General features: G+C 43.1%; 1 protein-coding gene across 5 annotated transcripts in view; it reads left to right on the top strand.

Annotated features, from left to right (window-relative positions):
• PDE4B (phosphodiesterase 4B) overlaps nucleotides 1-13,622 on the top strand; it is a 377,558-nt gene extending 363,936 nt beyond the window's left edge. For all 5 annotated transcript variants that reach the window (XM_031465322.2, XM_031465321.2, XM_031465323.2 and 2 more), the window contains 8 exons: nucleotides 1,367-1,545; nucleotides 2,801-2,899; nucleotides 3,039-3,203; nucleotides 4,982-5,081; nucleotides 7,066-7,220; nucleotides 7,333-7,455; nucleotides 8,170-8,352; nucleotides 11,321-13,622. In XM_031465322.2, the coding sequence (XP_031321182.1) occupies nucleotides 1,367-1,545; nucleotides 2,801-2,899; nucleotides 3,039-3,203; nucleotides 4,982-5,081; nucleotides 7,066-7,220; nucleotides 7,333-7,455; nucleotides 8,170-8,352; nucleotides 11,321-11,686 (1,370 nt within the window). In that variant the 3' untranslated portion in view covers nucleotides 11,687-13,622. The remainder of the gene's footprint in view (nucleotides 1-1,366; nucleotides 1,546-2,800; nucleotides 2,900-3,038; nucleotides 3,204-4,981; nucleotides 5,082-7,065; nucleotides 7,221-7,332; nucleotides 7,456-8,169; nucleotides 8,353-11,320) is intronic.
• The last annotated feature ends 586 nt before the right edge of the window (nucleotides 13,623-14,208 follow it).

Here is a 14,208-nt window from a genome sequence, read left to right as displayed (position 1 = left end):
AACTCCTCCCTCAGCCGGAGTCATAGGTTGGTGAGTCTAGGAGCTTGGGGGCACCTAGAAACAGCACTGAGGTGCGAGGGAGAGAGGGAAAACCTGTGCTCCAGCCCTGCAGCCAGGTGTCGAGGGCCCATGACGGCTGTTTCTGCCTCCCTGTGCTGGCTTTGCTCTGCTGAGTCGTCCACAGGGCCTGTGAGCGGGTGTAGGTCTCTAGGGAGAACATGTGACTATCATCTGCGAGAATTGAAAGCAAATCATCTCGATCTCAGCAGGCCATCTGGAAACATGTCATTTTCAAATGGAGAAGTTGTCTTTGGACGAATTTTCACTGAAACAAGTAAAGATGTAAACCTGGAACTTTGGAAAGCTGCGTTAACTCTTTCAGACACAAGGTGTTACTTAGTTCAGTGAAGTAACTGTTAAGCAAGTTAATAAATCACCAGCTCAGTGCACTCACAGGCATCCCTGTGGCTGGAAAGAGTCAGGGCATTTTCCAGAAGTACTCAGGAGCCATCCATCCCCCTGGGAAGTGAAATAGAATATTTGATTGCTGCTATTTTTAATAGCATGATATGGAAGAAAGAGCGTCTACGAGCAGGTGGACGTGTTTTCCTCACTAATCCTAGCTCTCCTATTACCTTGTTGTAGCAGAATTTTTTAAAAGATTAAATGAGATGAGTATAAATATTTAATAAGCATAAACATTTCAATAAATGTCATGCCTGTTCCAAACGAGAGGCATTGTTATTATTATTTATTAGAAAAATTCATAGACACAAAGCATGACATAAAACTGAAATTAGTCTTCCTCTAAACCTCAAAGGGTAATAACCAAGGCTTTAAAGTAATCATTTGAAGGTTATACACCAGTTTTTTCTCTAACATATATACCACTCATCTAAACTGAACCCAGCTAAAATTATAGGGGTCTTTCAAATTTGCATTAAAATAAATAAATACAAATATAATAAAATGAGCAGAACATAAAGCCTGTTTATATTAACCTGGGCTTGGCTACATGAACCTTTTCTGTTATATAAACATACAAGTTATTTGCTTTCATAAGAAATCTACATATAAATATTGATGCCTCACCCTGAAAATGTGTAAGCGTGATTCTCTGAAATCACCCTGCAAACAGAAGACCTGGGATTGAGTTCTACCTCTGTCACTGCTTGGCCAGGTTATTTAGCTCCTCTGGATAAAATCACGTATCACGGGATGATGCTGGAGATCAAGGGAGATAATGCCATGGCAGCCCTTCATAAGATGCAGCATCCATTACTGACCGTTGGGAGTTGTTTTGAATATTGCAGTGGGTTCTCGTTGGCACACATGGGCTGAAAAACCTGTATTTTTGTTGTTGCAGACAAGCAGAATGACGTGGAGATTCCATCTCCCACCCAGAAAGACCGGGAGAAAAAGAAAAAGCAACAGCTCATGACACAGATAAGTGGAGTGAAAAAACTGATGCATAGTTCGAGCTTAAATAACACAAGCATCTCCCGCTTCGGAGTCAACACGGAAAATGAAGATCACCTGGCCAAGGTGCGTACGCGCTGGTGGGGTGTGCGTGGAGCTCTGCCTTGCAGAAGGCAGATGTCCGTTTTTATTTCCTACCAGAAAATAGGAGTGATCACTTTTGCTTGATTATTACATTGTATGATGAGGAGGCTGACGTAGCCTCTTTGTCCATTGCTGGACACCTAGTTAAAGACTGTTTTTCTATACCAAAGGACCGTTTTTTTTAATTCTGAGTTGGGTTCACTAACTCATGAATGCAGAATCCTGTTGAGCACACATTGGGAGAATCCAAGGAGAGGCCAGGAGGCAGGACTGAATTATCCCAGAGGACATTTCAGGGACTGTACACCAAGGACCAAGGAGGAAACCTGCTCTGATCAGCAGAGCTGGTGGAGAAGTGAGAGAAACTGACAGCACTGACTTGAGCCCGAACCCTAGTAGTAGAGGAAGGGCCAGAAAGGCCCCCTCATACCTGCTCTGGGAGGTTGTGCAGGGTGACCGCTGAGGTCCTCTCAGCCTTGTGAGAAATGGAGTGAGAGCAAATGAACATGCAGCGAGGGCTTCTGGAAGATGTCACCAGAGTGAGGTGGATCCACATTAGGCCGAGCCTCTGAGGAGAGCCTGGATCCCTTACACTGGGCAATAATTAATAATGGAATAAATTGCTCCTTTAATCAGATAATCTTGGAATAATCCCACAACACAGGATGGAATGCTATTTTTTCCAGGTCTATCTGTGCGCAGAAGCTCTAGGATATCATATGTGACTGGCATCTTCGTGACCTTCTACAGTAAATGAGGGTTGACTTATGCACCTTCTGAGCAGCTAAGTCTCCTTGATGTGGCTCTTAGTGATAACATCCAAAGGGCAGAGGAGTTTCTGTGAGGTTCTAGCTGTTAGTGATGGGCCAGTGAACAGAGAAGGAAAGAGACAGGGAAGTAGATCTAGAGTGCTCTCTAATCTCCTGCACCTCCTTCTGGAAGCAGCATTGTTTGAGGACTGACTGACGTATGGCAAAAAGATTGTAGATCAGCAACCAAATTTATCAGTAGAGACACATTCTCCCTTTTCTGAAAAAAAGATACAGAAACTTGTAACTAGCATGGAGAAGATACCCAGCTTCCCAGACCATTCCATTTTCAAATGTTCATGCAATCAGAATACTCTAAATAGATGCTCTAAAGACTTGGCCAGCCACTGTGCCAAAAATAAATAAAAATAATGAGGTATGCGAACAAACCTCTCTTTATTTCTAAATTTCTCTAATTTTGACGATAGGAGCTGGAAGACCTGAACAAATGGGGCCTTAACATCTTCAACGTGGCTGGCTACTCACACAATAGGCCCCTCACGTGCATCATGTACGCCATATTCCAGGTGAGTGAGCAGGAGCATGTGTCGGTTTTCCAGCTGAATGCTCTTTATGGTTTTTTTTTTTTTTCCATCCCAGTTTACTTGGCTTCTCTTCATTTTTGGACATCCTCTGACTTATTTTCTACTCCATTCTGCTGCATAGGAAAGAGACCTCCTAAAGACATTTAAAATCTCATCCGACACATTCGTCACCTACATGATGACTCTGGAGGACCATTACCATCCTGACGTGGCGTATCATAACAGCCTGCATGCTGCTGACGTCGCCCAGTCAACCCACGTTCTCCTTTCCACGCCAGCGTTAGATGTGAGTAGTTACGATCCATTTTGCATACCCGCTCATCCTCTTTGATAAGTGCCACACATGCGACATATTTACAGAAATAATGTAATTAGGTGACTGCATGCACGTACTTGAACTGGTTCTTTATTACGTATAGCATGTATCAATTAGGTTCCTAATAAAAATGAATGACAATTCTACTTACTTTGCTTTCTAATAGCAGAGTAACCTTCCCTTTACCTTTCTTACAACTGAAAATTTGTTTAATCATCAAGCAGTTAACAGTGTGCATTATCTTTCATTTGAAATCTACTATTAATAGGTGCTAATCTGAACTGCCTGTGCCATCCCAGGCACCGTGAGGGATAGCACAGAAATGTAATATAGAATGTTCTATACAGTTTTATTAAGAATAAGCATCCATAGGCTTATTCTCCTAAGAATTCATAAAACTGATTCTATGGGTTGAAGGAAAAGTAACTGAAAAATCTAAAACTGAGGAATTAATAATGTTGAAGCAAAGAGAGACAGCATTCCATCTTGTTAGACACACAGCTAGAAGGTGGCTGTGACCACTTCCCTCACAAATTAATGCATTTGTGTATGTCAGTATAAGCAGGCCAGCGTGCCCAGCAGGCCATGCTCTTCCTGGACAGATGGAGTGGGGGTCAGGCATTTCCAAAATGTGCAGGCTCACTGCAGGAAGGGACTGGCCACGCCCTATCTAAACCTTCCTTTGCAGGTTCAGATTGGAAGGTGAAGAAAGATTAAACTGACCCCAACTCTGTTGCTTGGGTTCCATACCTTCTGAGACATGAAATCGAAGAAGCTAAGGCTGTTTTATCCCCCTGAAGGAAAGAGACAGTATTATTTTTATGTTCTGCCTAAGTATCGCAGTGTGGGCCAACACTGTTTATCAGCTGTCCTCGGCTGTTACCTACCGTGTGGCTAGACACTGTGCTTGAGTGCCACAGACATTTAGAGAAGGGAGAGTTCAGTGCGTCCTTGCGTAACTAGGTTGATTTGAAGGATCAGAAGATTTAAGTAATCAAGGAGGGCGATGAAAGACATTTCAGCCAGAGAAAGACATTTTAGCAAGAAGTTATCAGATGCCTAAATAAATACTAGGTTTAAATCACTGTGTATCTGTCAGAGCAGAGGAGGCTTCACAACAAGGCATGAAGGAGTTGAGCAGTGGGCGTTAAGGTCTCAATTCTTAGAAGTGTTCTCGAATCTTGTCCATCGTAAACCCTGAGTGGATAGGTATTGATTGAATGCATGAATGAATAAATACCTGGGAGTGTCTGACCACGCTACAAACTTAGCTTTGAAAAATAATTTATTGCCAGTCTTACAGTCTGAAACTTGGCCTCTGTTCTCTAAGTCACTTGGCCTGAAAACACATGAAGGTTCTGCTATCTCAGAGCAGAGCCAGTCTGAGCGGCTTCTTTGACTTGCGTGTGCTTGTGTCACAGAAGCACCATTCTGCCATGCCACTTATCCCAGGCACAGACAGCGGCCACCACCTGGCCACCTGCCATGAGCACTGTGCCAAAGCCTTCCCCCAGCCTCAGCCCGCAGGCTCGGGGTGGGCACAGCCTCTCATTACTCCTCTCACGTAAGGGACCTTATGATGATGATGATGAACAGAATCTACATTTAATTGAATTAGTATATTGAGACATAAGATAAATCAACAAACCATTCTTCCCCCAACGAGTATGAAATGGGTACTTTAATACGAACCTGAAAGCAGGAATGGCGAACGGGGCAGGGGCTCATGCACTCGTCTTGCTCTGCAGGCCGTCTTCACAGATTTGGAAATCCTGGCCGCCATCTTCGCAGCTGCTATCCATGACGTTGACCATCCTGGAGTCTCCAATCAGTTTCTCATCAACACAAGTGAGTTCACCACTAGAACAGTCATTCGAGATCACTGTGTGATTCACTGCCTGATTTTTTTCCTCCTAATGTTTTCATTGGGGATAATAATGAGGGTAATAATGAGGTAATCCTTCCATTCCACTTGGACTGGTCAGACCTTTCCTGGATACTGTATCCAGTCTAGCCACATCATTTTGTGCTGCATGGAGAACTTGGAAAGCGGTCAGAGGGGACCATAAAAAGTACTCAATGTTTGGAAAATGCAATAAGTGAGGAAAGAGTAACAGATGTGGAATTATCCAGTAAGGACAAGGAAAGCCTGGGGAATAACGTGGTCACGATTGTCAGGATGCTGCCAGCTCTCACACAGCATGGAGACCCACTAGTGCCCCTCTCTCCTGAGGAAGCAGGTCCAGATGTTGAGTCTGAGCATGGGAACCTCCAAACAGAAATGACACCACAGAAAGCACTGGAGTAGGTTTCCACAGTTCTGGATGAAGGCTCGGGTCACACACTCCCCTCCAAATGCATCGGTTTGGTAACAGGTTAGGCTGTAGCATGGACTGGTCTGATGTCAGTGACCTTTGGAGCTGGGCCAGCTTTAAGACTCCCAGGCCATATTCAAAGCTTTTGTCATGCTCAAAACATTCAGTATGCTAATGAAAATCCATGACTTCTCTCAGTTAATGCATCATTTCTAAATGCTGAAAATCTAAGCACTTTTTTCTTCTGAGAATTGGGTTATCGTGTTGTGGTCATGATTCACATCAAGTGTTGCCAGTTTTAAGAAATGTTTGAGCTACTTGCTGTAAAGAGTCCTTGTCATGCTTTATCAGTGGACTATCTGAATGACTGGGGGGAGGTATATTGGTTTTTTCTTTCACTTGCTCTTCTACTGAAAGGACGTAAACTTGGGGCAGCCACTTGTCTGTGTGGGTTATGTCAGCTGGCATAGGGTGGTGTCGCGAGTCATTCTGTATATAGGCCAGGGAGCTCCACACAGGAAAATGGTCTTTCTGCCCAAGCCCCCGACAGCCCTACAACATATAAAGCCAGTTCGCAGATCTATGCCCTCGATCACGGGGCGAACAGGGCAAGGGTGCTGAGATGACTTCCTGTATCCCACCACCTTTTCTCAAGCTGGAACTCAAAGCACACAGTTAAAGCGATGGTATATGAGTAACAGCACCTACACTTAGTACTATTACCATCTCTTGGCTGTCATCCTTGATTAAGAGAAAATACAGCTTCATGAGTTTAATGACCATATTTTCAGCTGCAGGCCCTGGCTTTGCCTTAACAAAAGATGCCTGTGATTCTTCTGAGTGTAAGGCAGGCTGGAAGATGTAGCTTAGGTATTTAGCTAATACAGTTTCTGGTGTATAGGTCCACACGGCAGAAAATTGGACATCAGTCTTGTTGTAAAAAATTGTTGTTTGTTGCCATATTGATAGAAAGCTCTGAAAAGCTACATTATTTGGATGAAGTGAAATTTTACATTCACATTATTATCTTCTTTGAAAATCTAGAACTCACAATTGATGGAACCAGGAAGCATATAAGAAAGTGAAGTAAAGTGAAAATCTTAATACATTGGATAAAGTTTAGTGGCATTTTTTAATCAGTTCTTGTCCAAAGCACAAAATGTGTGAAGACATAAAGGAAGTTACAAACTGAGATAAAAATAGGATTTAATGGCTTGGGAATGCCCTTACTTAAAATGTCAGATTCTTTATCTGAAGTGAAAAGGAGAAAAAGGATTTTTAAAATGCTGTAAAGAGAACATTTATGAGCTAATATACACTAGAATTTTTTTTTTTTTTTTGGCTTAAAAACTATTTCTCTCTGTAGAGGGAGACTGTTTCTCTAAGGGAAAATGACGTATGGGTCTTGGTTCTTGAAATCATTTAGAGAGAACTAGACCTGATTTCACACTGAGGTCATGCTGCAGTTTTGAACCGCATCCCTTTTTATTAAGTCATCACTTCTCCTTGTTTATTAGATTCGGAACTTGCTTTGATGTATAATGATGAATCTGTGTTGGAAAACCATCACCTTGCCGTGGGTTTCAAACTCCTACAAGAAGAACACTGTGACATCTTCCAGAACCTCACCAAGAAGCAGCGTCAGACGCTCAGGAAGATGGTGATTGACATGGTAAGATTCTGGCCTCCCTATGTTCCTCACTTCCTTTTACTTTTGTGGAAAGAGAAAATCCATTTTCTTTGATACACTGAGTTTATTGAGTTCTCATTTTCCTTCACCCCAGGTGTTAGCAACTGATATGTCCAAACACATGAGCTTGCTGGCAGACCTGAAGACAATGGTAGAAACAAAGAAAGTTACAAGTTCTGGTGTCCTTCTCCTGGACAACTATACTGACCGTATACAGGTATTTGAGGAAAGCCTTTGATTTAACGCAAAACCACACCAAACAAAATGAAACAACAATTAAAAAGCGAAAACAAAAAGTTTACTTGGTTGTAGGTCCTAGGTTACCACCACAGCTTCGGGCTTGTTTTAAGAACAAGCTAAGGAAGATGGACATTCAAGTTGCTCCTCTAATTTACAAAGAAAAACAGAACCCTATTTATTGAATCGCTTAATTCTAAAAATAAACAGCAGAATCTATTTGTAATAGGATATACGTGACTGCTGGTCCCAAAAGCTCATGTTTGGATAGAAAGCCCATTGACTTGAACTTTGTGAGATCTGTTTTGGTTATACAAATTGTCCTCAGCTGGTCTCCTTTTTCCACAAGTGGAAAATATGAACACATCTACTTTGAATAATTCTTTGCATTTTTTTCAAACCGAGGAGAAGAAATCATGGCAGTATCTGACCTCTGATGTCCCTTCCAGTTTTTAAATTCAGTGACTCTCAATCTAAGGAGACACATTTTCCCCTTTTGGGACTCTTAAAGTGGTAAACAACCACCTCCGGCCAGCATCATTGTAACACTCCTTTTTTAGTGCAAACACCATAATTATAATGCAACTAAACTGTTTTTGGGTTTGGTACCAAGTGTACTAGTACAAGAGGGATGAGATGTTCTGGTAGTATTTATACCCAGTTTTATGGGATTTCCAAAACTTGATGATTTCAGGTCCTTCGCAACATGGTACACTGTGCCGACCTGAGCAACCCCACCAAGTCCTTGGAACTGTATCGGCAATGGACGGATCGCATCATGGAGGAATTTTTCCAGCAGGGAGACAAAGAGCGAGAGAGGGGAATGGAGATCAGCCCCATGTGTGATAAGCACACAGCTTCTGTGGAAAAATCCCAGGTATCTGATACAAAGTTTTTCAAAGTTTCTGTGAGCTCTGCTGATGGTCGAACTGGAGGGTTCTAGCTAGTTCCTTTCTTTCACATATATATACACACACGAAATTTTAAGGAAGCAACGACCCATTTAATTCCATTACACTCATGACTCCTTTGCCTTCTCCATTATACTCAATTTCACAGCATGGAGATAAAGCAATCTTCAAAAACCCATCAAAGTTTGTACTGTGTATCCCCAGTTTAGATAATTATCCGTGACCTTAGCCAAAAAAAAAAAAAAAAAAAAAAGATTTAACTCAAGGCTGCCGTCTTCTGCATCTCATCCCTCCAGATGTCCCCTAGCTCTGTCTTTACCCAGGAGCTGTACTCTTAATCTTTGTTTCCTGCACCCTATTTTTGCCATCTCCCCATGATGCACACCGCCACCATCACTAGACGTAGCGAACCTCATTCCCACTCATCTCTTCTATCTCATAGTCAAAGCCCTGTCCTGCGTCCCCTTCCAAGGTTGCGTCTACACTTCTGAGAACATGGTGACATCTTTTGGTTGTGTCCAAAGCTATAGCTTCCTGTGTGCTGAGGACGGGGGTGGGGCACAATACACTGTAGGCAGGGGGATGTAAAAATGCCCCAGATGCCTCTAGCTGCAAAGTATGTGGCACTAGAAGATATCAATATCCTTCAAAGGCTTGAAGACCTGCCGAGTCTTATTTTTTTTGAGGACAACAAATGGCCTGAGCCAGGTGGTCATGATTAAGACCAGGTCTCTGGGCTGTCCAAGGCCTTGACCACAAAAGCATTCAGGAGTATTTGTTGTTAGTGTATATGTTCTTTCCCCACTACCTTCTACCCCCAAATTTAGATACAGTTGTAATATCAGTGTGTAGTTCATTTTCAAGTATTTTTGTATTGCTTTTTAAAGAAAGCCAATCAAATGAGTTTAAAATCTGTGAAAATTCCTTAAAAGTCTAATTTGCCATAAAAATGCAGGATAACATAAATTTAAATTCAAATCCCCTAGCGCCTCAATAAGGACAGAGTATTAATTAATTAATTAGCTAGTTAGAATTCTGCCCTTGTATTAACAGTGATATTTGACACTTACATGGTGTTCTGTATGGTTTTCCACACATTTCCCCATACGTTATCCCGTTTGAACCTCCAAACAGCCTTGAGATATAGAGCAGGTGTTTCCCTGGTGTGTCAGGTGAGGAAGCTGCCCTCTTGATCCAGTTCACCAGCTCCTTAGTGACCCAGCCGCCCTCCACCGCAAGCTCTTCCCTCCCCGTCACTGTGGACAGGTCTCCCTGTGGCCGTGACAACTGTGACCCACTCTGGTGTCGCAGCTGGGGCTCTGGCGAACGTTGTCTGAGTAGTCTGGTAATAATGCCCTTGACTAGGTGCTCTTCGGATCTGTTGAGCTTCCTCATCCCAGGACCTGGGAAAGGACCATTGGCTGCCGTTCTAAAAGTGCAGAACATTTAGCAGAAGCAAAACAAATGAAGAAACAATGTGTCTGCACTCTGTTCAGCTGATTCAGTTTTCTCCATTGCCTTGAGCTTGTTTTCTTCAGGTCCCTGGAAAACACCTTGAAAATAGTCTCTAAAAACCATTCAACACACATTAAGAAGTAAAAGGGAGGAAAGAGGAGAGGGTGCAAGCAGGAGAAATACCTGAATCAACCACAGTCAAGTTCTTGTAACCAATGCAGATCAGAGATGCCCTGGCTTTGGTGTGAATTCTGTTTGCTAAGGCCAGGGAAACAACAGAGGATAGATAGATAGATAGATAGATAGATAGATAGATAGATAGATAAAAGAGTCACATATGACTAAGATTCTTTGATATGGGTACAGCAACTTTGATGTATTAAATAACTGGCCAAAACCCAGAATGTTGTTAGAGTTTCCAGTAACGTGGAAAGAGAGCCCTGTCATGTCCCACGGGTGCTCGTAAGTTGCCCTTGCTCATCTACCCCTGAATCCCGACCCAGCATCTCTCCAGCAACCCAGACCATGACAGGGGAATTCCATTCCCTCATTCAGCCAGTGCCTATTCTTTCTCTCAACCTGCTCCCACCCGCAGGGTTTCCTGTTTGTCTGACAATGGGGAGGTCAGCATAAGGCCACAGAACCAGCTCATGCAGGATGCATAGCCCCTGTGCAAACCATCACAGAGCCATAAGCTTCGTATTTGTTCACAGGAACACTAGCAGAGGAACTGCTGAATTGTTTTTCTTTTTCCTTCTTTCTCCTGGTGGAAATGACTTGTGTCCTATGGACCTAGAACAATTACAGACATGTCCACAGAGGTGATGTTTGTTTGTTTAGGGGCCTGGAGTATTTTCCAGTGTTTCACCTACATCATCTACAAACCAGAAGCATTCCACAGAACTTGAGACATTTCAGAGTCATCGGGGAGCCGGCTCCCTTTCATTTTTAAACCGAGACATATTTCAAGTTATCAGGGAAAGAATGTTGTGTGAGAGCTCAGCAGACCTAGGGCTTCCTTCTTCAGAGAATGACTCACAGAATCCAAATAGTGACAAAGTCATTCCCAGCCTGGGTTACATCCAGACTTCTTCTCTGGCGCACGTCAGAGGAAAAGTAATCAGTTCTAGTAAGACGAGCCACAGGCTTTGGAATCAGACGAAGCTGGGACAGAGTCCCAGCGCCACCACTTACTACTGGCTCTGTGATTTCTGACAAACTGTTTCATCTCACTGAGTCTCAGTTTCCTTCTTGGTGGATGATGACTAATAATACTTACTCTGTGGGATTAAAAGCGACAATGCACATTTTGAGCTCAGTGCAGGGCGCACCGTGTGGTAGGTGCTCAAGTCATAGAATCCATTATTATTGGCCTCTCTTGGGTTGTCGTGGCTCTTTCTTTGCATGCAAACCAGAACAGCTTGTTTGGTTTTCCAGGGCCCATCATAATAACAGATGTGTAACCTTCTTTTTCTCCAGGTGGGTTTCATCGACTACATTGTCCATCCTCTGTGGGAGACCTGGGCGGATCTGGTACAGCCCGATGCCCAGGACATCCTGGATACATTAGAAGACAATAGGAACTGGTACCAGAGCATGATACCCCAGAGTCCCTCCCCACCACTGGATGAGCAGAACAGAGACTGCCAGGGTCTGATGGAGAAGTTTCAGTTTGAACTGACCCTCGAAGAGGAGGATTCTGAAGGGCCCGAAAAAGAAGGGGAGGGCCACAGCTATTTCGGCAGCACAAAGACACTTTGTGTGATCGATCCGGAAAATCGAGATTCGCTGGGAGAGACTGATGTAGACACTGCAACAGAGGACAAGTCTCCGATCGACACATAATCTCCCTCTTCGTGTGGAGATAAACATTCCACCCTTGACAAGCATGCCAGCTGAATGGTAGGGCCAGCCCGCCACGGGGGCTGAGGCCTGCACGGGACAAGGGCCATGTGGCCTTTCCAGTTACTTGAGTTTGGAGCCAGAATGCAAGACCGCGAGGCAAATAGCGGCTCAGGAAATTCCATGGTTGACTTGCCTCGCTTGCAGGCTCAGTGGAGAGCTGCAGCTTTACGTGGTACTGGAGGCCTGGTTCGCATCACGACTGAATGGCTTGAACGCAGAAGACACAAAACTGAGAGATTTTTCTGCACTAAGTTTCGGGAATCTGTCCCCTCTGGTGACCGAACTGACTGACTAATAACATTATTTATAAATCTGCTCACCTGTCCCCTTGTCTGCCAACCTGTGTGCCTTTTTTGTAAAAACATTTTCACGTCTTTAAAAATGCCTGTTGAATACCTAGAGTTTAGTATCAACTTCTACACAGATAAGCATTCAAAGTTGACATAAACTTTTTTGATTCTTTCTTGGGGGGGGGGGATAAAAAGGGAAAGAAAACGGTCTTCCTTCTTTCTTGGGCAATATCTTTCACTTGACTACGGTTCCTTTTGCAAATAGAAAGGCTATGCTTCTAACCACATTCAACTTCCTCCCCCTCTTGTCCCTTCCAGCTTCTCAGTTACCCTTAGAACATATCTGTTTGCCTGCTTTGAACAGTCTTTTTCCTCCTCTGAAGTTTTGCTTTTTCGCTGTCCACAGAATAAAGTTGAACAAACGAAGGGATAGGAAAGGTAGTCATGTTCACGTAACAGTCTGTGTAGAATTCAGCTTAATAAGGCAGTTGCCCTTTTGGGTCCTGCACCCCGTGCTGCTGGGGTTGCACCATCCCTACCCTGTTCTTCTGCCCCGCCTCCCCGCTCACCTCCACTTAACACAGTTTCCAATCTAGTGCTGCCATCTTTCTCTTGCACTGCCTTCTGCGCTAACACCTCCGTTTCTGTTTATAACCGCGTATTTATTACTTAATGTATATAATGTAATGTTTTGTAAGTTATTAATTTATATATCTAACATTGCCTGCCAATGGTGGTGTTAAATTTGTGTAGAAGACTCTGCCTAAGAGTTGCAACTTTTCTTGTACCGTTTTGTATTGTGTATTGTATAACCTGAACATTGCTTAATAGAGACATACGGCCCCCTCGCCAGTGAGGACACCAGTGGGTCTGCCCTCTGCCCCTGTCTGAGTTGCTAACACTGCTCAACGCCTTCGTGAATCGGTTTTGGAAACAGGATTCTCCCATTAGATACTAAGTGGTTTATATTGAGCTTTTACTTTTGTAGAGTTTGATAGGGGTAGGGGACGACGGGATGTGGTTTTTGCCCCTGTTCTATCCAAATCTGTACATGAGTTGGGTTTTAACTGGGTTCTACTATTATCGTGGCTTCAGTTGAACAAAAAACACTACATTGCGTTTAACGAGCAACTCACAGATAGTTCTAGAAGTCCCCAAACTCCTGACTTGGAAGAGAGAGCCTCCTGCCTGCTGTTCAGCAGAAATACCATGTTCCAATGATGCAAAAGAAAACAATAAAACAATGTGAATCCTATAATAAAATGTGAACTGATGTAGTAAATTATGCCAATGTGAAGCTTCTGATAACACTTGTTAGGCCTCTGAGTGGCTTTGGTCTCCGTCTGTAAAATATATTTCCTGCTTCCAGATCAGCATTGTGACTCAGTAGATAAAGAAATGGCACAAACGTGCATGACCAATGGGTTTGTATGTCTATAAACACTGCATTATTTCAGGTGGACATTTTATTGTTTTCCGAAGTTTCTCACAATGTATGTTAATAGTATTATTATTATATATTGTGCTCAGATGCATTCTTCAGAGACTTTTATATGAGGTGAATAAACAAAAGCATGATTAGATTAGACTGTAGGCCCAATTATTTTGTGGTTAGTTCTGACGCATTAAAAGCGGATCTTTTTTTTTTTTTTTTCTCTTCTCTCCTACCATACCCCACAGAGAAAATCAACCACTTTGCCTGGCCAACGGCACAACTGAAGTTTCATAATCTGTGTCCAAAAAGTCCCCCAGCTTGGAAGGTTTGTTTTCTTAGCACGTGTTCGACTAGCTCCAATGGTGCGGCAAGAGAGATGGTGCATTAAAAAAAACAAAAACAGAGACAAAACCGCCTTAAGAATCTGAGGAGTTTAGTCTACTAGACTGAATAAAGGGAATCTCCATCTTGGCTGGGTCCTTTAGAAAAATGAATCACAGACTCACAGAACATTAGTTTAATAGAGTCAGATGGTCCCATGGATTCATTTGGCACATGAAGAATCAGGTCCAAAGAGTCATCTTAAATCAAGATGCAAGGTGTGCATGTTGACACTCATCTCGATGATCCCTGGAGTCACCTGTTGATCATATGGTTATGCTTTTCTTTCTGGAAAGAACTGTGTAAATAGCGTATGCAAAATAACGCTTTGTTGAAATCTTACAGTCAGCTTTAGA

The sequence above is a fragment of the Camelus dromedarius genome, chromosome 14 (genome assembly GCF_036321535.1).
Source record: "Camelus dromedarius isolate mCamDro1 chromosome 14, mCamDro1.pat, whole genome shotgun sequence".
NCBI lineage: Eukaryota > Metazoa > Chordata > Mammalia > Artiodactyla > Camelidae > Camelus > Camelus dromedarius.
Note: the sequence above shows the minus strand (reverse complement) of the source record. Positions and strands in the feature narration are given on the sequence as shown.